Source organism: Bos grunniens, chromosome 12 (genome assembly GCF_055505025.1).
Source record: "Bos grunniens cultivar Pamir isolate PY7600 chromosome 12, Bosgru_T2T1.0, whole genome shotgun sequence".
NCBI lineage: Eukaryota > Metazoa > Chordata > Mammalia > Artiodactyla > Bovidae > Bos > Bos grunniens.
In genome coordinates, this window is record NC_141176.1 from 46,552,501 (window position 1) to 46,578,185 (window position 25,685).

The following is a 25,685-nucleotide window of genomic DNA, read 5'->3' on the forward strand; positions in this document are numbered from 1 at the left end:
TGCTATGTAAATTACTACCTCTCTCAGGACCTATGTCTAAAGCCAATCTTCTTTTTAAACTTTTTTTATAACAGAAACCAAATGACTACTGTAGACACTCTTAAATTCCCTGTCAATCGTTTCATTATAGCAGCATCATCTGTTTGAAAATATAAGCAATTCCCTCATCTAATTATAGGAAGGATTTGAGGTTCATTAACATTGCCAAAGCAGAGAATCCAATGCGCAACTTCAGAGCTCTGCTTGGTGGCCGGTGTTCTCAGTTTCCTTTTATTTGCTTTCTCAAGGTCTCCAAGACTTTTTCCTGAAATCACAATATTAATTTTGCCTTCCAAATAGACACGTGAGATAGAAGAAAGGAAATGACTACAATGTAAAATATTTTATTTCTTCAGGACTAGCAAAAAAAAGTTAAGGGGATGATCATATGGGGAAGATAATTTTATTATTTATCTGCCCAGCTTTTTTTTTTTTGGTCATTGTTTTGTTTGTCGGTTGGTGGACAGAAGTAAGAAGTAAGGAATGCCATTGAAGAACACACACAGCTGTTTAATCCCAAACTAAAATTCTTGTTTTTACTTGAAACTCCTATATCCTTTTAACTATTGCAAATTTGGAAAATGCAAACAAATCCTACATTTCAGGCATATGAAATATGTTCAATTTGTGGATCACTGCATTAGGGTATTCTTGTCTACTTTCCATGGTGTTCAGAGGAGAAACTCTGAAGTCTTAAGATTACTTCACTTCCTCAAAGAAATAACAGCAGTTTGGGGTTATGACTATAGTTTAAACAATAAGATTTTCTTGGGACATCTGTTTTGAGATCACATTTTGAATAGATATGAACTCATTTCCTACGAAGCAAGCAATCTACTATTGTTGATAGCTGTTTACCAGTTCTATGAGTCAGATATTAGCTGGTGGCAAAGGTCCCTCTTAAATCCTCCTGTATTCTTTAAACTGTGTACATAGTGTTTTCCTTAAATAAAATGTTAAGAGAAGTAAAAATGCAGTCTTTTCCTGTCTCTTGGTAAATTATAGTCCACAAACGCTTGTACTTGGAAATAATATTTAATGTATTTATATTTAAAAGAGTCGTTTCCTTTGTTGTCATTAGTTAAGGGAGTAAGATATTAGGTTTAGCAAGTATGTAAATAACAGAGAAACTATTAAGAGATGCTTACTATGTCAATATTTATATAGCATTTAAAAACTAGAAGTTAAATTAAGTTTCCTTTATTTAGATTAAATCGATTGTGATTAATTTAGTATCCTCAAAAATGTGCATGATGCCAAAAAAAAAGATAAGTAGATAAAACACAGCTACAGAGACTATGAAATTGACCTTGGGTTCACCGGTTTTAAATTCTGCCTTTCCAATATCCCAGTCCCAATTTCCAAGCAGCATTTTTTAAGATGGTTATGTAGATCAGTCCTTAAAGCAAAAAAATAGCAATTTATCTGGTCTGTATGTTGTGGATAGTGTTGCCACTAAAAAGAATCCAGGACATTTTTCCTTCTTATCTGCAATGTAGCTTATATCAGCCAACCTGTCACAAGATAGCACTTGATATAAACAAGAGATTGCAAAGACATCTCAGTAATCAATATCAGGATGGCTACAGTATGGAAACCCCAACCAGTGCATATCATTTGTCTCAGCATCTATTTCTATGGCCAAATGAAGCATTAATTCAAATCATAAATCTATGGTGATTTAAATCTGGGAATGAGCACCTGCCTGCTTTAATGATTTATTTTGTACATTTCAGTAAGCAGGAGATTTGTCCATATGAACTGACAGGTCACCTTCAGATGCCAGGAGCAGGCTGTTTATCACCATGCAGACTAGCATCTCATCTCAGCAAGTAAATATTAAACTAAAAGAATCCAATTGATTGTGGATGAGGGAGAATGGCGACACGGCCGTATATTTTACTCAGCCTGCCGATGCCTTACTCGGGTCTATCCTAAAGTCCTCACTTCTTCCTAAAGTGATCATTCTGTTGGAAAGATGTGAGCTCAAGGTTACCAAGTAAAATTGGGATGTAAAATAATTATTTGTCAGTGTCACAGGTTTCTTCAAACACCTTTTTTTTCTGGCTAATTGTTGCAATTCATATTAAGAACTAGAGACACTCATCTATAATAAAAACATCCCTCACCTCACCAAGCCAAATAAAATCAAACCAAGCAAAAGAAAAAAAATAATCTATTTTCTAGGGCAACAAGGATTTTATTTACGACCAAGAGGGGGCAAAATAGAGTGTTTCTACATACAGAGCTCTGAAACTAACAGAACTTGTGAGCCAGATGAGTACAAGGGAAAAAAAGAACTTGAACTGACTTCAGAAATGCCACTAGATTTGGGCAGGGCTGAGAGTACAATACATCATTTAAGTAGCACCTCTCTGAGGGGTTTTTCTACTTCAAAGGGCTGATAGATTCATGAGAGCAAGTACATTTGTATCCTGAAATATAAAGCTTCTGAGATTCTTGGGATTCCTCCTGGAATTCATAGGCTTCAATACCACTTCCTAAGCGCCTCCTGCTAACTGATGTTCCTGGGGATCCACCATATCCTGTTATGACTGTCTTCCTTAACCACGTCACCCATTAGACTGCGTGCCCTGTGACTGTTGAGACTATTAGGATTATTTTTGAGTTCCTAGAATAAGCTAAAATCAAACACACAACAAAATCCAAATGATGTCACAGATGCCCCCAAATTTCCTCACAGGCATGAAGCTTAACAAATGCCTAGTAGAGAGCATAGGAAGACAGGAGGAAAGAGTTGGTGCTGTAAAAAGAGGAAGAAGGTGGTTTTCAGGAGGGCAAGCTGGAAGAAATCGTAACAATAGCAAAAATAATACCCACACAACCAACCTTACACATGACCAAAAGTGTGATAAACAGACATTGTAATGAATAAAATGATAAACACTTGACAAATATGCTTTCCTTTAATTCTCATGATGTAGATACTATTTTTTATGCCATTTTTCAGATTTGGAATGTAAGGCTCAGAAAGTTTACATAATTTTCCAAAGTCACATAGCAGTTAAGAAGTGTTTAATAAGTAGTAGTTATTAGACACTTACCAAGAGGCAGGCACTGTCCTGAGAAGCAGAGAAAACTGCAGCCTGTTTTAAAGCAACTACTTTGATCTTTGCAAACTCAACTCCCCCTCACCATTGCCCTGTACCTTCTCCCGCTCTACCCACTCCCTGCTCCAAACTCTGTTTCCCTGATCTCCAAGTAAAGAAGAAAGGAGCAAGGGGTATGCTCCAGAAGAATAATAAATCAAAAATTCTTAGAGGATAGTGGTATGTGAGAATAGAAGAAAAATGACAATGATAACATTTTGCCCCCAAACAGCTATAGATATATATAACACACATGATCTATATGCCTTAGGGACTAATGGTAGCATTAATGTTAACAAAGTCTCAAAATATTAAGGCCCTCTAGGAAAATTCAAATAAATACCCATTTCTGGCTCAAACTGGATGATGCGTGTCAAAACTAAAAAGCGATATAAACTAGCAAGCAAATACCTTAATGGAAGAAAAGTGATTGCTTCCAATAAAACACAAATTTAAACTGATTCTTGCTTAAGCCATTATGATAGTCTAGGTATTCAAATGATTATGGGAGGCACAAGGTGATCAGAAAACAAATGTTATTTCATAATATCAAATGTTAAGAGTATGTCAATGCCTAATTATGTTCTCTTTATCTTATGCCTATTGGTTTCTCCAAAGCCAGTTTCTGCTCTGCTGCTCAGGAAACTTGACAGAGGTATAAAGTTTCAATGTATTTTGTTCAAGTGTTATTACACTGCCTTATTCAAAGATCCCTCCTCACAACACCAACTACCAACAATAAACCGCACTGAAGTCTTAACTCTCCTAAAATTTTGAAAACAATCCAAATTATGTTTTGGAATTATAAGTATGATTTATAATGGCTAATTACTTGTTTTTAAAAGTGTCCAATTTTGCTCTATTTTATCAAAGTAAGACCATTATGTTACAACTGTGTGCAATCAATAGTTTTAAAAAGACAATTACAATTCTTTCATTTCACTTCAATAGTTTTTAACTTTTAGAAGTTTAAATTGAAGTGTGTAAACTATAACCTAAACAATCCACTGCCCTCTGTCTTCTTAATAGAAGCACCATAAATGTGAACGTTGATGTTTCCTTTAGTTCTTTTCAATTTTTGTGCCATTCTTTGGCTTTTTTACACATCTTTCCATCCTTCTAAGAATTGCTACCACCTTCTTTATCCTGCTCTCAAATCAAAGCCATTAACACTGCTCTTTCTCTTCCCTAGTTCTGATGAAAAAGTTATCTTTTTTCTCTTTTGTACACTCCACTTTGGCATCACTAAAGCCATGGTATTTGTGTATGTGTTTTAAAATTACTTCTTACTATGTTACTCATATCTAGCACATGATCTCATGAATTGTTGTGAAAATGATTATCACTGAAATCCACAGCATTCCTTCCTACACCTACACCTATATGTCAAGGAACTGAAAGCAAGCAGATACTGATTATTAAAGAGATAATCTGTTAAAACGCAGCATAGAAAAGAAAATCTAATTGAACTGCCAAACTTATTGCCTCCCTCATGAACATATATGCTGGATATAGTCTCTTGTATACATCTTGTAGCATCCAAATTTCTCCTGTTACATTAAATTTTGAGCATGATTTCTATATTTTAAAGAAAAATAATTTGGTGGGGATAAAATGTTGTATCTCAAAAACAGAGATACAAAAGATATCATCAATAAAAATGTGGCCCTCACTTGAAGTTGGCTGACAAAATGAATTACCCAAAAGAATTCTGCAAAGATAAAGTTGTTCCTTTTATTTTAAACAGTGACTATTAATCTTACTTTTCTCCACACCTCAAGAACAAAAAAGATCAAATTAAGAAATTGAAGTGACATAGTTTAAATATGAGAAATTGATAACGGTTGTATACAGAAAGAATGAATCATCAGCATAATTTTTACTCTTGGCAGCCAGCACATGAGAAGGTAAAGTTTACATTTTGCTGCTAAGGCACGTTCTTCTTCGGTAACCAACGAATTACAAGTTAGAAGTCTGTGGCTTTGTTTGTAAATGTTCTTCTGTCACCTCATGTATTATCAATTATTTCAAAATTCTAACTAATAAAGCTTATTTGTATTACGAAATGTGTTAACTAAAATCATATAGTAACATTTAAAAATAATGTTCTCAATTATTTATTTAGAATACATGTTGTTAGGCTAATTGGCTTCTTCAAAAGAAACACTATCTTCAAAGCTAAAAGGAACAACTTCTTGAATGGGTAGCCAATAGCTGGGTTCTGTAAAAGAAAGTCACTTAGTAACAAAATGATTACAGTTAGGTTTCACTGAACAGAAAACTTACCAACACTTGAATTCATGTCCCCATTTTCAGAATCTGCTCCATGTTGGTTATTACTGGCGTGATAGTTGCTCATAGCTTCTAATTTGATTTTTTTCACCTTCATTGCTTCGGCGATAGCTGCATTGGTAGCAGCGGCAGCTGCTGCAGCTGCTGCTGTCAAACCTTTAAAGAATAAATTAAAAATGAGGTAATGCACATTCTGATTTTTCACATAAGAGTTCGTGTACTTTATACAACACATATACAAACATATTGGAGTATCTGATTCCTTTATGTAATACTCTCATATCGTATATTCATTCCCAATGAACCAATGAAAGAACATTGATAGAATGGACAGAATGCTCTCCAAACTCCCACATCCGTATTAGCAGAAGCATAATTCGTACGTAGAAGGATAATAGTAGAAATAAGGCCAGAATTCTCTCTCAAACAACTCCATCTGAATATGTCATTCCCCGCCTGCTTCCAATGCTGTCCAGCTGCCTAATGAGGGTAAAAATATAACCTGCTTAACAATTCACCAAGCTTTTCACTAGACCTGGAAAGCTAGCTAATCACCCTAAATCTCCCTGTCTCATGCCTCACTCCCCCTGTGTTGAACTTGGCCCCAAGGCCCACATGTGCTCTGTGTCTTCAAGCCTGCACTTTCCCACAGACCATCAAATGTCCCAGACGACTCTACTTCTCATTCTCCAGTATTCTAGTCCCAGAGTCCACCCTTCTAATCACTATGCCATGGTATTTATCCAAACAGTTTGTCTCTGTTCACTAAGAAAACGACAGGTAAGAGTGATCGTGAGGGGATTTCCCTGGTGGTCCAGTGGTTAAGAATCTGCTTGCAATGCAGGGGACACTGGTTCAATCCCTAGTCAAGGAACTAAGATCCCACATACTATGGAGCAACTCAGCCCATGTGCCACAACTACTGAGCCTTCACGCTCTGGAGCCCACACTCGGAAGCTACTGTGCCTGCGCACCACAATGAAAGAGCCCACGTACCACAAGACCTGATGAAGCCAAATAAATAAATAAACTTTTTTTTTTAAAGGAGTGATCATGAAATTAGAAATAACAGTAAGACCAATATGGAAGAGCAGAAAGAGAAGTGTCAGCTTTAGGTACAGGCACCAGGTATCCAGCAGAGGTTTCAGAGCAGTGTGAACTTCTAAGTCAAATCACTTCATCCTGACATTCTTCACATTCCCCTGGTAGCTTAGATGGTAAATAATCTGCCTGCAATGCAGGACACCCAGGTTCAATTCCAGGGTCAGGAAGATCCCTTGGAGGAGGGCATGGCAATCCACTCTGGTATTTTTGTCTGGAGAATCCCATGGACAGAGAAGCCTAGCAGGCTACAGTCCATGGGGTCACAAAGAGTTGGACATGTCTGAGCACTACATGAATGATTTCTCTTAACTTTAGAACTTTGACGTCTGTGAAAGGATATACCCTCCCACTGCCCTCATACTTTTTGCTATGGCTGCTTCAGAGCTGGCTTCAGTGCTTCAGCCCGCTCTGAATTTATCTGTATGATTTATTTCCACTCGCAGCTGGTGGATTAGAGACTGAACACCTCTCTCCTTCTTTTCCTCCCCACTAATCACTTCTACTTACTACAGCAAATAAGTTACTGCCTCAGGAATTAAAGAAAGTTTTGTTTTTGTTTTCCCCTAGAAACCTCTGCTTTATTTTAGAGGTTAGGGGAAGACCTCACCTTTCCCTCAGATCTGACCAAAAACACCCTGACAACTTTCACCCCAATGCAACAAAACTTTCAGACCGGATCTTTGCATGACAAACTGATAATCACCCCCTAAAAAGGCACTGGTCTGAACTAAAAGAATTCATCTGGGTCTGAACTGAACACTTATTGCCATTTAAGTCCCAACTTGAACTGATTCTCTCCTCTTCCTATGATTGAATTTACTCCCCAGTTACTCATTTCCTTCAAAGATGTTTCAGAACATTTTCTTTCCTGTTCTCTTAAAATTCTGTTTGTGTTTCCCAGAAAATCTCTCTTCCTCAATTCGCCTTGTCACCAGTGTGAACATCCCACTTGTCCTTTCCCTTTATTGCCTGGTGTTGTCCCATCTCCAATTTATGACACATCTTTATCTTTGATTTATGCAGCAGGTAAATCTTGTTCCATAGTATGCAAGTAAAAAAGAACACCTACAACTTGAGATATGAGTCTTATTATTGGATAGTTCTGAATCAAGCTCAGTAGCATGAAACATAACTATGCATGATATGGCCTTACATAAGCTATAAAAATCTTCTTAAGTATGTTTTCTTCATCTGTGAAGTCATCCTATTCACAAAGGGATAATAGAAGGATTAAATAATATAAACTGTGTGAAGAATGCCACATTATGTTTAGTAAAAATTAGGCGGGCCTTGTGTGCTAGTTTTTACTTTAAGAAGTCAAGCCCAGTCTTAGCTATGAGTCCTGCAGGATATGATGAGCTGACCACATCCCCCTCAGCTAGAAGCCTAATTCTCCTTATCTGCCTGCATTAACCCTTGACTTTTAAAAATGCTTTCAATAATTTTAGTATGAAAAGAGTACTTATGATACACTTCTATTTCTCCACTTGACATTTTTCTCCCCAGGTTTACATTTCTAATATAAATTCCAACAGATAGTTGTGTGTATGATACACATACATGCTATAACTTAACTATAATACTTTTAAAATATTCTATTTTCAGTATGGTTTCATGATGACAAGAAGAAAGCTATTACATTTACAACAGTTGCTGATTTTAGTTCTACTAACTCACCTTGATGTTTGATGGGTCCTCAAATTTAATTCTTTAATAACTTTCGAATTCAGCCAATTTTCTCCATCTCTATTGGCTCCCCCTAGTACAAATTGTCGCTTTTTCTTCCATGGAGTATTGTAATTATTTTTAACAGCTTTTACTTTCTCTACTTTCAGTCTCTTATGATTCATGCAGCAGTCAACAAAACCTTACGAAAATGAAAATCCAATCCTGACATTCAATGCCTGCTCTGAGGAGCAAGTTGGGTGCTTCATGTGTCTGTCAGGGCCCTGTGTGCTCAGTCCTCTGCTTCTCTGTGTGGCATTATCTTTCCACCAGGTTCCTTTTGCTTTCTGTCTTCAGAAACATAGACATCTTTCGCGTCTTCTAACAAACATTTCCTCTTTCAAATTAGACTCTGCACATGGTGTTCAAACTTTCTAGAAAAGCTGTCCAGTTCCATACCCCAGACCTGTCCCTGCAAGCCATGTGATGGCTTAAATATGATGCTCCACAGGGAGCAGGCTCAGGATCCTGACTCTTTAATCAGCTTCCTTAGTGGTTCAGACAGTAAGTATATGCCTACAATGTGGAGACCTGAGTTCAATCCCCGAGTCATGAAGATCTCCTGGAGAAGGAAATGGCTAACCACACTAGTATTCTTGCCTGGAGAATCTCATATACAGAGGAGCCTGGCAGGCTACAGTCTACAGCCTTACAAAGAGTTGAACACGACTGAGTGACTAACATTTTCATTTCACTTTTCTTTTTTCAGTGGAAACAGGCTTAAGATTCTTACTCCTCAATCTACCTAGGAAAGAGCTCCAACACTTTAAGAATCAATCTAAGTCTTGCTTATTTTAAAGAGCTGACTTTCCCCACCCTACTCCACAAGAGTAGAGCTTGTGTTCTCAGCTCTGTTGAATGAGAATTTGTCTTCTCTGTGCATTAGAATCACTCACAGAGCTTTAAAACCATACAAAGAGCTGAGTTTTATCATCAGAGATTCTGGTTTTGAGTTGTATATTTGAGTTGAATTTACTGCTCCTTGGGTTATATTAATGTGAAATCTGAGAACACAAACTCACTCCCTTAAATTGTTTTTTTTTTTTTGAGGGGGAAAGTGGGGAGAGGGATGTTGCTTGGGGGGTTAGTTAGGGCTGACTCCTCTAACTAGGTTATAACACCAAAAGGACAGAAAAACATTCTTAATATAATTATCTCAAACACTGAAGCCAAAGCCTGGCACAATTTGTATCTGAATGAAAAAAATGCTTCTGAAATTGGATTACCTGAAAAGCCACAAGAGAAATATGGGCATTATTTTGACAATATCGGGCTTCCCTGGTAGCTCAACTGGTAAAGAATCCACCTGCAATGCAGAAGACCCCGGCTTGATTCGTGATCAGGAGGATCTGCTGGAGAAGGGATAGGCTACCCACTTCAGTATTCTTGGAATTCCCTGGTCCCTCAGCTTGTAAATAATCCACCTGCAATGTGGGAGAACTGGGTTTGATTCCTGGGTTGGGAAAATCCCCTGGAGAAGGAAACAGTTACCCACTCCAGTATTCTGGCCTGGAGAATTCCATCGACAATACAGTCCATGGGGTCACAAACAGTCGGACACAACTAAGCGACTTTCACTTTGACAATATCAATGTATGCCATTAAAAACACTTTATATATATTGCAGTCAATAAAAATATACTAACAGTAGCAAATCTCATTAACTTAATAATAAGCATTTACTCTCCATTGCTGGAGACAATTACAAAAGTCTCACCTTCACTTCTGCATTTATTGCACTTTCTGTTGGCCTTGTCATAGCCCTTTCAAATCATTAATGTAATTCTCAAATCCTCTCTGGCTTGCTGCCTCTAGTAAAATCTTACTTTAGAATATAGACACTCACTTTAGAAAGAGCCCCCATTGTATATTTTGTTCCCTATTGAAGCTGCCTTTGAAAGAACAGTTTAACAAATTTACAAAAATGCTCCAGTGTCTTGTCTATGTTTCATAGAGAACACAGTGTTAAAACTCTTCCAATGTAATCAAGAATGGTTTGCTGGTGCGACATGCATGGACCCAGAGATTATCACACGAAATGAAGTAAATCAGGCAAAGACAAATATCATATGATGTCACTTATATGTGGAAATAAAAAATGATACAAATGAACTTATTTACAAAACAGTTTCACAGACTTAGAACACAAACTATGGTGAACAAAGGAGAAACTTCGGGGGAAGGATAAACTAGGAGTTTGGAATTAATGGATACATAGTACTATATATAAAACAGAAAAACAACAAAGACTAGCATATAACACAGAGAAGTATATTCAACATCTTATAATACCTTATAATGGGAAGGAATATGGAAAAGCATAAATGTGCTTATATATGTATATAACTGAATCACTTTGCTGTATACCTGAAGCTAACAAAACATTGTAAATCATCTATGAAGTGAAGTGAAGTGAAGTGAAGTTGCTCAGTCGTGTCCGACTCTTTGCGACCCCATGGACTGTAGCCCACCAGGCTCCTCCATCCACGGGATTCTTCAGGCAAGAATACTGGAGTAGGTTGCCATTTCCTTCTCCAGGGGATCTTCCCAACCCAGGGATCCAACTCGGGTCTCCCGCATTGCAGGGAGATGCTTTAACCTCTGAGCCACCAGGGAAGCCCTCTATCCAATATGAAGTAATTTTAAAAAGAATGGTCTGCTTGTGTAAACACTGGTAATAAAACATCTACCACATACTTTTTCTCCCTGTGTAAGCTTTTCCTACTTAGAACTCTTTCCACTTGCCTCATATTCAGATTTCATGATATTCTCCTTCAATATCCCACCTTGAAACAGCGAATTTATGACTGCTTTTAACTTTTTCCAGACAAAACAAGTCATTTTTTCCCCTAAGAACTAGGTAATCCAGTTTCTCGACGTGATAATCTATATCAAATCCAGCTGCAGAGCATGGTAAAGTGGAAGATTGTCATCGCTGGGGCCATATTCACAGAATCTATCTCTTAGATGGGCTTCCCTCATAGCTCAGTTGGTAAAGAATCTGCCTTCAATGCTGGAGACCCCGGTTCCATTCCTGGGTCAGGAAGATCCCATGGAGAAGGGAGAGGCTACCCACTCCAGTATACTTGGGCTTCCCTTGTGGCTCGGTTGGTAAAGAATCCACCTGCAATGGGAGACCTGGGTTTGATCCCTTGGTTGGGAGGATTGTATAGTCCATGGGGTTGCAAAGAGTCAGACATAACTGAGAGACTTTCACTTTTCATTTCTGAGAGATGGACTGAAAAATCTGTAATTTTATCTTTCAACAGGTTGATTCTCTGCCCTTAGATTATTTGATGACAATAGTATACCATATTAAAGTGTGGCTGCATTTTACAATAAAAGCTTATTAGCCTGGTAGTAGTTTTTGAAAGTGAGTACAGTTCAGAATCAACAAGGAAACTTGTTACAAAACAAAATTAGGATGACTCAATCCTCAGGATCTGAGACACACTGCTGTAGACTCAGACTCAGAACTGTAGGTTCAGACTTTGGAAAATTGAGTCTTCTATGCCTGTAGCTGAGCACAGCAGAAGCAAAGAGGCCAGCCAGGTAATGCTGCACTTCCGTGTGATATAAATACAGTAGTCGTGTGTGTGATTAAGTCAACCAACAACTTAAATTGACAAATCTATTTGGTATATACAGTAACTGTTAACCAAAGAGCTTGAGTAACTTCTTCTGATTCTTCAATTACATAGATTTTTTATCAGATTTATTTCTCTCATTGGGGGAAAGTTATGTGTATATATAACACACACACAGTGTGCGTGTGTGTGTGTGTGTGTGCCCGCGAGTGCGCAGGTGCACAGTGAAGAAACAAATAAATGAATAAAGAATCTCTCCCACTAAGGAAAGATTAAATCATCTATTTTACTTCCTGAAATTTTCTTTTTTATATGCCCCAAGAACAATAATAGTATTTTACACATAAAGATCAAAACATGCACTAAACCATGTAGTCAAATATCAGTTCAGTCAGTTCAGTCGCTTAGTCGTGTCCGACTCTTTGTGACTCCATGAATCGCAGCATGCCAGGCCTCTCCGTCCATCACCATCTCCCAGAGTTCACTCAAACTCACATCCATCGAGTCAGTGATGCCATCCAGCCATCTCATCCTCTGTCGTCCCCTTTTCCCCCTGCCCGCAATGCCTCCCAGCATCAGAGTCTTCCAATGAGTAAACTCTTTGCATGAGGTGGCCAAAGTACTGGAGTTTCAGCCTTAGCCTAATTCCTTCCAAAGAAATCCCAGGGCTGATCTCCTTCAGAATGGACTGGTTGGATCTCCTTGCAGTCCAAGGGACTCTCAAGAGTCTTCCCCAACACCACAGTTCAAAAGCATCAATTCTTTGGCGCTCAGCTTTCTTCACAGTCCAACTCTTACATCCATACATGACCACAGGAAAAACCATAGCCTTGACTAGATGGACCTTTGTTGGCAAAGTAATGTCTCTGCTTTTCAATATGCTATCTAGGTTGGTCATAACTTTTCTTCCAAGGAGTAAGCGTCTTTTAATTTCATGGCTGCAGTCACCATCTGCAGTGATTTTGGAGCCCCAAAAAATAAAAGTTTGACACTGTTTCCACTGTTTCCCCATCTATTTCCCATGAAGTGATGGACCGGATGCCATGATCTTCGTTTTCTGAATGTTGAGCTTTAAGCCAACTTGCTCACTCTCCTCTTTCACTTTCATCAAGAGGCTTTTGAGTTCCTCTTCACTTTCTACCATAAGGGTGGTGTCATCTGCATTGAGGTTATTGATATTTCTCCAGGCAATCTTGATTCCAGCTTGTGCTTCTTCCAGTCCAGCGTTTCTCATGATGTACTCTGCATATAAGTTAAATAAGCAGGGTGACAATATACAGCCTTGACATACTCCTTTTCCTATTTGGAACCAGTCTGTTGTTCCATGTCCATCCGGTTCTAACTGTTGCTTCCTGACCTGCATATAGGTTTCTCAAGAGGCAGGTCAGGTGATCTGGTATTCCCATCTCTTTCAGAATTTTCCACAGTTTATTGTGATCCACACAGTCAAAGGCTTTGGCATAGTCAAGAAAGCAGAAATAGATGTTTTTCTGGAACTCTCTTGCTTTTTCCATGATCCAGCGGATGTTGGCAATTTGATCTCTGGTTCCTCTGCCTTTTCTATAACCAGCTTGAACATCAGGAAGTTCACGGTTCACATATTGCTGAAGACTGGCTTGGAGAATTTTGAGCATTACTTTACTAGCGTGTGAGATGAGTGCAATTGTGCAGTAGTTTGAGCATTCTTTGGCATTGCCTTTCTTTGGGATTGGAATGAAAACTGACCTTTTCCAGTCCTGTGGCCACTGCTGAGTTTTCCAAATTTGCTGGCATATTGAGTGCAGCACTTTCACAGCATCATCTTTCAGGATTTGAAAGAGCTCAACTGGAATTCCATCACCTTCACTAGCTTTGTTCATAGTGATGCTTTCTAAGGCCCACTTGACTTCACACACCAGGATTTCTAGGTGAGTGATCACACCATTGTGATTATCTTGGTCATGAAGATCTTTTTTGTACAGTTCTTCTGTATATTCTTGCCATCTCTTCTTAATATCTTCTGCTTCTGTTAGGTCCATACCATTTCTGTCCTTTATTGAGCCCATCTTTGCATGAAATGTTCCCTTGGTATCTCTAATTTTCTTGAAGAGATCTCTAGTCTTTCCCATTCTGTTGTTTTCCTCTATTTCTTTGCATTGGTCACTGAGGAAGACTTTCTTATCTCGTAGTCAAATATAGTATAGATTTATTTTATTTTAAAATACTTAAACCCTATTTTATCATCATCAATTGGGAGACTTTAATGTATGCCTAAAATTCTGTCACTAATAAAATAATGTATTGAAAGACAGTTTGTTTGTTTGTTTTTTTAAAGTCTTCCTTCAGAGAAAGGATAATAAGTCATGAATACATTGTGTAATTCCTAGACCTTATATTGGCCCTCAGAAAAGGGACTTTTAATCAAACTTCAGTTAAAATCCATAGGCCTTAGAGCATGAAGAGATATTCAGGTTTTTTTTTTCTATCTGATCTTTATAAACTTTCACTTACAAAAGAATGAGCATATTTTTACACAGCATTTGGAAATACAGCTTGTCATATTAGCGTTTGAATTACACTACAAACTCATTACTGTGGGCTCCATTCTGTTTACTCCTTCAGAGCAAATTCTATATTATCTTTTAACTAGCTATGGTTAGATTTTTCTTTTTATCTTGGCTTATAGGTTTCTTTTCATAATACTTTTATTTTTTGATGCACCATTAAAATCTTTTAGAGTTCTTTTTGAAAAAGTGACTGACATGGGGATTACTATTTATCTACACTCACTATCATAGAAAGAATAAATATATGGTGGCTGAAAGAAACACTTTAAAGAGTCGTACAAACTTTGGACAACATTTTTATGAAATAATGCAGTAAGTTATATAATTCCTAAACCTTCAAAATTCCTATCTTTAAGAGATACCAGTTCCGATCAGTAGTGTTATGGGGAATAAAGGTAAAATAGTGCACACAACAGCTAAACCCTCTGCAAATGGTAGTAAATATTTTCAAGTAACCCATAAAATCCAGCACACCTTTATTTAGTTTTACATTTGTTCAATTATTCACAAAAATGCAAATATGACAAAAGCTATCCAAAGCTGTAGGGTTAGAATCTAGCCATTTGGCAAACGGACACCTGAAAATCATGCTTCTATCCAATCTTTTGACTTAGTAGTCTCTGTCGATCAAAGTTATCATAAAATCATTAACTTTCCACTCTGTGCTATATTGATACAAAGCCTTTGCTACTTCAAATTCAATATCCAAAATCCAATCCTTGGGTTTATCATTTGGAAGAGAAGTAGGCATTACTGTTGCTTAAGAGCCTTTTCCTTGCAAAGATAGCATTTTCGTTTTGCTCTCAACTTTTATCAAGAGCTTTCAAATACTTCAAATACTGTTATACAATCCTGACTGCTCTCTCTAAAAAGGGAAAAGTACCCCCATTCTATTTATTTCAAATAAGTTAATATCCTTAGTTATAAAGAGTAGATTACAACTATAGATTATAAATATCAATAAAAGAGACATATTGCTGTCAAATTCTTTCTCTGATCTGTTTGTTTGCTCATTAACTTGAAAGGTCTAATCTTTGATCTTTGGTTTCAAAGACAACAAGATGACTTCCAAATGTTTGATATGTTGTCTACTTTTACATCACATTCCATATAAAATGTATTTTCCAAGACTTAATGGCTAAATAAAATTAGTTATAAGCAAGAGATAGTAAGCATTCAAAGTTTCCATATGATAGACTTTTTATGAGTCTGTCACATTACCCAAACTTAGAAAAAAACACTTTAACATGCACTCATTTCTAGCCAATAGTAGTTATTATTAATATTCTGGAATTAATAAGTTATTTATGTCTGGCATTCTTCCTACTGATTATTCAGGGAGACAGGCGGCTTATAAATATCTCATCACTCCACCGTCACAGAAATTTCATCGACAGTGCTCATGCACAGCTATTAGCAATATGAATCTAACCATTACAAGAAGGAGGAAAATCGAACATGTGGCATTAATACGCAGTCCTGGTTCCTAACCATCTGATAGGCAGATGGTGTGAAGCGGATTCTCCAGCTGAAATGAAGGGGCACATCATTTAAAACCTTGTTTGCATTCTAACTGATATCAGTGCCATATTGATATACATGATACATCATGGCAGTATTTGAACAATCTAGTTTGTTTCCGTCATAAATGTTTACAACCTTGTTTTTTTTTTTAATCTTATAAGCATGTTCAGAAGAGTGTATTTTTAATTTATGAAACCTATTGTTTACTTCTGTTGAATTAGAAGATTAGAGAAAGCAAGAATATTAAATTACCTCAACCAGAGCAATATAACCAAGACAGATGAATAAAGTGGGTTTCTATTTTCAATAAGATGTTAGTAAAGGAATTTTAAAATTAGCCCAGGCATTTTGTGCATTAAATTCATTTATTCATTTAAGCCTTCTAGGTTTTTCTCCCCCAAGTGGCATACAGAGATACTTAATGCTTTACATAGTCATTCATTTAAAATTCTTGCTGTGTGCAATTAATCTTGTCCAACAATTTGATTCAGAAAGTAAAACATCAAAAAGCATAGCTCATTTTAACAGTCATTACTGTGAAGTAATCTTTCTGCTCCTGACAGGTCCTATAGACTTTTTGCAAAATTCTATTGAAGGTGCATTGTAAGCTCCGTATGAGTCTGAATTACAACTCAATTGAAATCACTCCAAGTCTTAGAAGAACTCTTGGCTCAATATAGCAACTTGAAAACACCAGTACCTTTTTTCCACTCTGTCTTCTTCCTATCCTTATTTAAATGCCAGCTGTCTAAAAAACTGAAACTAATTTTCACAGTTATTTTATTTCCCAATACTTTCTATTAAATGGAAATTATGATTGAAATATGTCTGTCCTCCCCATTAAATGATTAAATAACAGAAATGATAAGCAATTAGAATAAATAACTTTATTGTAAGGCAGGAGAGGCTGAAGATTTTGAATGTGAGTTTTTCTCCTAAGGTACATTAGAAAAGAAAAACTGATCTTTCAGACTATTAATGTAAACAGTCACTATACCAGTTTCCAGTTTTCAATTGGTTAAATTACATTTTTAAATGTTTGGATTAACAACAAAAAATCTACCAATTTGGAGAAATATACAGGAAGTGTATTATAATCTTGAGAATGACTAGTGAATCAAGTATACATCAAGTTTAGGCTTCTTTACTGATTAGCTTGAAATCTGCAGCCTCACAGAGTTTACCAAGTAACAGCAGTCGTGAAGTCAGAGGGAGTGAATCCCATGGGATGTCATTTGGCCACATGTAAAATCACTGAGAAATTTTCATGGAAGTTTTTGAAACACTCAACTTCTAAACACTAACCCATAGAATCAGGCTGAAACAGAATCGATTCAAATGTTTAAATTACTATGATTTAAAATAAGAAAATATGCAATTTTTGGAAGTTAAACCTGACACAATGTTTTGAATATAAAACTTTTACTTCTACTCCATCTGTTAACATTACCACCTTTAGAAAAATATGTAACAGACACTTGGAATCTGGACTTGTAAAACGCAGAGAAGAGAAAGACTTTATCTACTGCAACTCTTTTATTTTACTGATGATGCAACTTAGGGGCGTCTAGGTTAATCATTTCTATAAAGTTACACCATTAAATAATGATAGAGTAATCCCAATTCCCCTAACTCCCTCTTCAGTACGGTCCACACTGACTCTGTTCATAAATGTAAAAAAAAAAAATTACAGAATATAGTAAACTATGGAATCATTGAAGGAAAATGAAAGCTGTTTGCTTAAGTAGCTTATGGATTGCGCAGGAAGTCAAAGTTATAGACACACAGATAATATCACAAGTATAAGTTAACCTCACTTAACAACCTGATATAAATGTTCATTTGTGATTCCATTTTATAAATTTCAGAATCTATTTGTCGTGAAAACAATGATCATTCAACTGTCTTTTTGTTTAGTCACTAAGTCATGTCCAACTCTGTGACCCCATGGACTACAGCACACCAGGCTTCCCAGTCCTTCACAATCTCCTGGAGTTTGCTTGAACTCATGTTCATTGAGTCGGTGACACCATCCAACCATCTCATTTCAGCTGCCCCCTTCTCCTCTTGCTCTCAATCTTTTCCAGCACCAGGGTCTTTTCCAATGAGTCAGCTCTTTATCAGGGGGGCCAAAGTATTGGAGCTTCAGTATCAGTCTTTTTAATGAATATTCAGGGTTGATTTACTTTAGGATTGACTTTCAACTTTTAGAATTGACATTCAACTTTGTGCACAAAACTTTTAACCTGTACTACTGATGAAATATATTGTTCATAACATTACCCTGAGTCCTATATTTTAAATACAGAGTAACAAGAAATAAAAGAAAGGCAAATAAATTATTTTCCTCTCTATATCTTGAATACAGAACAACTGACAAATAAGAAAAAAAGAAAGAGGTAATCTTTGTCTTGAATTGTCAATAAATTGCTCTTATTTCATTATTCCATTCTTCACTAAACCGGGCACTAGAAGTTCTCACATTTGTCTATGGCCCAATATTTCTTACTACCTACATGACTGGTCAAACCAAATTACAAAAAGCATTGACCCCAAGCAGGTAGCTCTTACCAACCTGAGAGTAACTGACAGTATTAACATTCTGAAAGGATGTTTTTATAAAAGGCCACTTATCAATATATTGGTAACAGTTCAGGCAGGTAATAAGTGAAAAGAGAAAATGGTGTCATAAATTTAATTTCCTGTCAAAGAGTCACCTCATTGGCACTTTAGTCTAAGGATAATCTTTCCACTTGTTTTCTACTTTTCTCAACACCATGTAAATCCTCTGCTAAATCCTTTGATACTTCAATAAGTCTCTCTTTTTTTCTTTTTCTAGAATCATGGTAACGTGCAGGGCTCTGTCAGTGTATGATTGTTGATGAAGAGAGGAGAAGATGAGAAAAAGTTATAAGAGAAGTGATTGTTTTGACATGTAAGGCTTGTCTGTGGGAGTTATCCAATGATATAAATAACTGGAGACAATGTAATCGTAAAGTTTTTGTGATGCAGTAATACAAATTTTTTAAAGTAAAAGACTCAAGAAATACACACACACATATATATTACTTTACACACATATATATAAATGCATCATTATATATATATGTGTGTGTGTGTGTATACATATATATATATATATATATATATATATACACATATACAGGGAGGCCTGGTGTGCTGCAATTCATGGGGTCACAAAGAGTTGGACACAACTGAGCAACTGAACTGAACTGAACTGATACATATATAGATGGGCTTCCCTGGTGGCTCAGTGGTAAAGAATCACCTGCAACACAGGAAGTGTACACTGGATCTCTGGGTCAGGAAGATACCCTGTAGAAGGAAAGAGCAACCCACTCCCATATTCTTGCCTGAGAAATCCCATAGACAGAAGAGCCTGGCAGGCTACAGCCTATGGGGATGCAAAAGAGTCAGACACGACTTAGCAACTAAACAACAACACACACATATATATATATAAAATATGTTATGTATAATGTATATAAAATATATAAATATATATATATAATGACACATACACACTTTCTAAACAGAGGTTGGGATCTAAGAACAGTATATAGCCATGTTCACAGAATAACAATAAAGAAAGAAATGGCAACCCACTCCAGTATTCTTGCCTGGAGAATCCTGTGGACAGAGGAACCTGGCAGGCCATGGTCCATAGGGTCGCAGAGAGTCGGATATGACTGAAGCGACTAAGCACACACTGAATAACAATAGGATAAGAATGGAAAGACTATTTGAAGCAATATATTCTTCACACTTTTGTCATTACGTTCTTATATTTATTCTATCATTTCATTGAATCTCCATATTCAGCCTATAAGTAATGTATTTTTCTTATATGATTTCAAGAAAAATATGAATGGTGAGAGCTCAATTGTAGTGTTTAGAAAAGTAGGGTTTTGGTTGCTGCTTTAAAGCTGGACTATGGAAAAGAATAATTCTGATTAATTCAGAAAAATAGATATTTCCATGTGACAAGGAAGATAAAAAAAATATAGCTCTTCGTTCATAACTTCAAATTGTTCATCCTTCTCTAGAGCATGGCAGGAAGCCTTTATCATGGCATGCTTTTGTAGTCATAGTCATGATATTTAATTTTCTTAGTGTAATTTAGACCAGTTACTTACAATGTATGATTTTGAGACAATCTTGTATTTTATTGTTCAAGAAATAAATGCTGTCTATGTTCAAAATGATTTCCCCTTTGAGGTTTGATTAGTATCAATCCAGCTCACCTAGGAAAAGAGCAAGTGGATGTCAAGGAAAATTACCAACAGTTGGCATTACATTATTCACTTCTTTCTCTCTCTTTTTGCTTTTTTGCTGCAAAAATCATTACAACAGAAAGAAATATCTAATTTCTAATATGGCAAGAAATGCAAGTCTTTTGTACATTCCAATAAAACCTTTCACTTTATTTCAAAACATTAATAATTTAGAGCAAAAATTTTCCTTACATCTCTTCATTTATGAGTGAAGTTTGTCATTGGACTGATCCAATGGCTTCTCTTGACCTAATTTATGTTGTACCATGAGATTCTATTAAAAGAAACTAAATCACTGCAGTAGATTTATTCACCTTAAATAATTTAAGCTAATTGAAAAAGAACCAAACTGAAACTAAAACACTTCTCTCAAGCATCCAACTTCTGCATATCAATTAGTAATTTAAACAACCAGCTAATCATAACAGCTTCATGTGAAACATGGGCCTGTGCTGTATACACATTTCTGTACTTCCATGAAGCTGAAGAAAGAAATGAACGTCAAATTTGTGTCTGAAATCATATATATCTATTCTGGAGTCATTCAGTTCAGCCATTCAGTTGTGTCCGACTCTTTAGAAGCCAATGGACTGCAGCACACCAGGCCTCCCTGTCCATCACCAACTCCCTGAACCTACTCAAACTCATGTCCATCATGTTAGTGATGCCACCCAACCATCTCATCCTCTGTCATCCTCTTCTCCTCCTGCCTTCAATCTTTCCCAGCATCAGGGACTTTTCCAATGAGTCAGTTCTTCCCATCAGGGGGCCAAACAATTGAAGTTTCAACTTCAGCATCAGTCCTTCCAATGAATATTCAGGACTGATATCCTTTAGGATGGACTGGTTTGATCTCCTTGCATCCAAGGGACTCTCAAGAGTCTTCTCCAACACAACAGTTCAAAAGCATCAATTCTTTGGCACTCAGCTTTCTTTATAGTCCAACTCTGGAGTCATTAGGCAATTCCAATAAAATATTTTCACTGATGGATTTGAGACTTTTCTCAATTTACCCAAACAATTATGAAAAGAACACATGGCAAATGAGAGAAATATCTGGAAAATTACATCTAATCACTCATCTGGCAATACATATGGCATTTCAAATTTATAACAGTACTTAAGCAAAACAAAATTTAAAACATTACTGTTATTTACAAAAGTTACTTTTTCACAATAACCAGAAACTGAACTCCTATGGGTTAGTTTAAAAATAAAGGATCTAGTCTAATATTACTATAACTATATAGTGTTCTTCTCACACTTCTTGTTGGTAAAAGTTATCAAATATCAATTTAAGTTATGTTAATAGTAGCACATCAAGTTACTGCAAATTATACTATGTTAATTGTCCCATCATTATAGAACTCCATTTGTAAAAGCAATGGTCATTTTTCTCATGTGATTATTTATTTTATAATTCAGCCTTTGTTAATACCTGCAGTGTGTGGCGTAATCACTCATAAGACAGTTTTACAAAGAATTACAAAGCTTTTTGCAGTATTTTTGCCATACATCTTCCTTCTGAGAATTAGAAAATTCAAACATAACTTTATCTTGGAAGTAAAGCTTTTTGAAATATTGCTAAAGTGCATATTGAATAAAGACAACACACTTAAGCGCACTTTCCCCCCTTTAAACAGCATTCATCTTTTCAAAAGCAATAGATTCTCAGTCCACACGGAGTCTATTGCATTATTCATTTCATGTGCAACCTCATGCTGGACCATAAATTGTTACTTTATCTAATCAAAGGAGACTTAACTCTACAGAAGGTCAAAGGTTTAATTTTGTGAAGTATTATCTTACGCTATGAGTTTAACCGAAAAATAGAAGAAGAAAAACAGCCAAGAAACTGGTAATAAATGAACCTTTATTGCCTCAGGCATTGGCCTAGTTAATAAACTTTCATTGAAGGTTTCTTTCAACTGTTACGGACAATGAGAGGAAAAAAATCTTAAATTACAGCCATGTGTGACTTTTAAAGCAGTCATTCTTTTTTATCTCAACCTCCCTAGCTGAGGAGAAAAAAAGACAAAGAAAGATTGTCTTCGATCTCTTAACCAAAAATGTATGTTTCTAAACAGATGAAAAAGTGCAGATAAACTTTTCTAAAAGCAGAGGTCAGCTTTGAACAATATAAAAAAATGCATTCTTTAGGTGTTGAATCTTAGTGAACAATCTTTCTAGCTAAATGTAAAACTACAAAAAGGAGGAAGAAGACAAGCTGTTTCTGCAAATATAACTCTTAAATTGGGTCTTCTACTTAGCAAAACATGATGCTTTATTATCTCACAATTAGTGCACAAAATTCACCATAGATTTAAAATTAATTAAATATGCTATAAATAAGTACATTATTTATGTACTGTCTCCCCTGTTTTAGACCAAAAAAAAAAAACACCTTCTATTTTCAGAATCAAATACACTTAGAAGCTAAATAATTCATGCTGCTGCTGCTGCTGCTAAGTCGCTTCAGTCGTGTCCGACTCTGTGCGACCCCATAGATCACAGCCCACCAGGCTCCCCTGTCCCTGGGATTCTCCAGGCGAGAACACTGGAGTGGGTTGCCATTTACTCCTCCAATGTATGAAAGTGAAAAGTGAAAGAGAAGTCACTTAGTCGTGTCCGACTTCGAGACCCCATGGACTGCAGCCTACCAGGCTCCTCCACCCATGGGATTTTCCTCATGCTATTGTTAGGCAATTCAAATTTTTAAGAAGTCTATCTATTTAGCTGACACTTTCAACCAATAATCACTCATGAATAGTTTTTTTTTTTTTTCATTATTTTCTAGAGAAGAAAATGAACTGAATTCTTCTGAATTAATGTTCCCTTTTTTGTCTGAGATGTGTATTGCTACCCTGGAGCTTGCTCTTTTGATTTCCATTGGCATGGAATACTTCTTTCCATCCTCTCACTTTCAGTCTGTTGGTATCCCTGATCTGAAGTGGGTATGTATAACTGAACTACTTTGCTGTATACCTGAAACTAACAAAACACTGTAAATCAACTATACCCCAACATAAAATTAAAAGTTAATTTAAAAAAAAAACTCCTTTTGTTTTTTTAGGAAGCACTATACTGAGCATAAAAGTTATTATGACCTTGATGGCAATATCTTTATCTCCACACCACAGCATAAATAAGATAGATTCTCACATGACCAAAAGGGTTCACCTAAGCTGTGAGAAAGGGAAGATGCCATTTTCTGCATTTTACTTTAGATATCCTAAAACACAAGGGAAAGAGGCCTGGCTTGATACTCTGAACTGGACACCCCTAGTAGATTCTATTCACAAAGCACATCACTCTCAGCAGGGCACCCAACCCTGTTCCCACCTGGCAGCACATGGACAGAATTGGGCTTTACTTCATTTTAGGAACGTGTCCCCAGGACGCTATCTTGGGTCACCTTTGAATCCAAACATGATAGCTGTTTACACCAGCAGGACCACATAAAAGTGGGACCAGGCTCCCTACTAAGAAATACACTTCACACAGCTGGGAGACATTGAGTTCTCCTAGGGTCGAGGATGTAACACGTTCATAGTAGCAACTTTGCTTCTTTACTATATTTGCCTAGAAGAGAAAGAGAGACTAAGGAGAAAGAAGGAAACCTAGAAATTAAAGATGTTTTAACATGAATTCTGAATGGAAAAAAAAAAAAAGTCAGGTTATTGGCATAGAAATTTGAGGGTAAAAACATAGGTCTTCCAAAAACATAGTTAAATCTGGATATCATCATTTTCATTAATTACTAGATGGTTTTAGAATCAGTGAATAGTTCTGGATTTCATGCAAGAAATCATGAAGTGCTACCCAAAGGTGACAGTGAAAAATACTTTCAATGATAAACTTTTTTTTTCCTGCAGTCTTTTTTCTACCTAATTTGTAACCATGCATATGATTACGGAGCAAAAGGAAGAAAATGTGAAGAAAATGAAGGGACATAAACTACTAGAATAGAAACACTAGGTATAAATGTGTATAATAAAGGGCTATTGTATGCATTTGTGGATAAATAACTTAGTAACAGCAAGGATGGTCATGCTTTATATAAATTTCAGGTTTTTTTTTTTTTAATTACCAGCTTTTATAAAAGGCCGAGGAACATTTAGAAAGTGACCCCCAGGTCAGAGAAGCATGGGAGAATAATGAAAACAGGTATCACAAATCCAATTCTTCATTCCATTAATCAAAGTTTTATGGGTTTGGGAAAGTTTTGCTACAGTACACAGAGAGGATAAGAAAAAAGAAAGATCAAGGGAATTCAAAGGATTTATTAAAAGTGCAGACAGTAACTCTGACTAGTGTTTTAGCTAGATAGACACAATTAATTAATGGCAACGTTGTGAAACTCGAAAATGCTGAAAGAACGTGCTCATGCCTGCAATGCAGTAATGTAGCAAAATACTTATAATCTTTCAACCACCAGGAGCTTTTGTTGGTTTTTTAACCTAATCCACAGCTTGACATAGATCCTAGGGTAATGGAACACAGTTCTTTGATTGAAATAATATCTAAACATTGCTTCACTAGCCCGGTGGCCTAATAGAAGTCTGTCTCTCTGAAACTTGAGAAATTTAAGTTTGGAAACAAACTCAGACACTGAGCTCTGACTTGTAAGTCCTTCAAGGAAAGCCTTTGAGACAGGACTATGCCCTTTCTAGTTTTACAAGACCAAAAACAGACATAAAACTTCTGCAATAGCTTTTCTTCCAAACAATGAGACAGTCAAAACAAATCATTTAGTTCAGCCACTAAAAAGTGACTAAGACAACAGTACAGTGTTGATAATCACAGAAAGTCTAATATATGTCATTAAAAAGCTAAGTATTTCACCAGTGACCCATTCCACCAGCTTTCTTCATTTTCACGTGAAAATCTGAGCAATATGCACATTTTTATTACAAAGAAAGTTGATCCTTATCATTTGTCAATTTCAGTCATGTGGAAAATGTCAAAGTGTTCAAAGACACACAAAAATATCTGAAAAGGTATTAATGTATACCATATAGTAGGGAGAAATCCGTATCATGTTTTAATCAATGTGCCTCAAAATTCAAAATAATGATAAAAAAGCACACTAGAACATTTATTTAGTGAGAGAAAAATAAATTGTAAGTCTGAACTTGCAGGAGTAAATACACTCTGATTAAACTCTGAACGATAAATGCAATAAAATCTTCATTTCATTGTGTAATCTGATAAACTCAAATAAACATAGAATATATACAATTCAGATCAGATCAGATCAGTCGCTCAGTCGTGTCCCACTCTTTGCTACCCCATGAATAGCAGGCACGCCAGGCCTCCCTGTCCATCACCAACTCCCGGAGTTCACTCAGACTCACGTCCATCGAGTCAGTGATACCATCCAGCCATCTCATCCTCTGTCATCCCCTTCTCCTCCTGACCCCAATCCCTCCCAGCATCAGAGTCTTTTCCAATGAGTCAACT

At 36.4% G+C, this 25,685-nt stretch overlaps 1 protein-coding gene across 5 annotated transcripts in view; it reads right to left on the bottom strand.

Annotated features, from left to right (window-relative positions):
* Positions 1-25,685, bottom strand: part of DACH1 (dachshund family transcription factor 1) — a 478,746-nt gene that overhangs the window by 212,532 nt on the left and 240,529 nt on the right. For all 5 annotated transcript variants that reach the window (XM_086328516.1, XM_086328514.1, XM_086328518.1 and 2 more), the window contains exon 3: positions 5,436-5,597. In XM_086328516.1, coding sequence (XP_086184642.1) covers positions 5,436-5,597 — 162 coding nt within the window. The remainder of the gene's footprint in view (positions 1-5,435; positions 5,598-25,685) is intronic.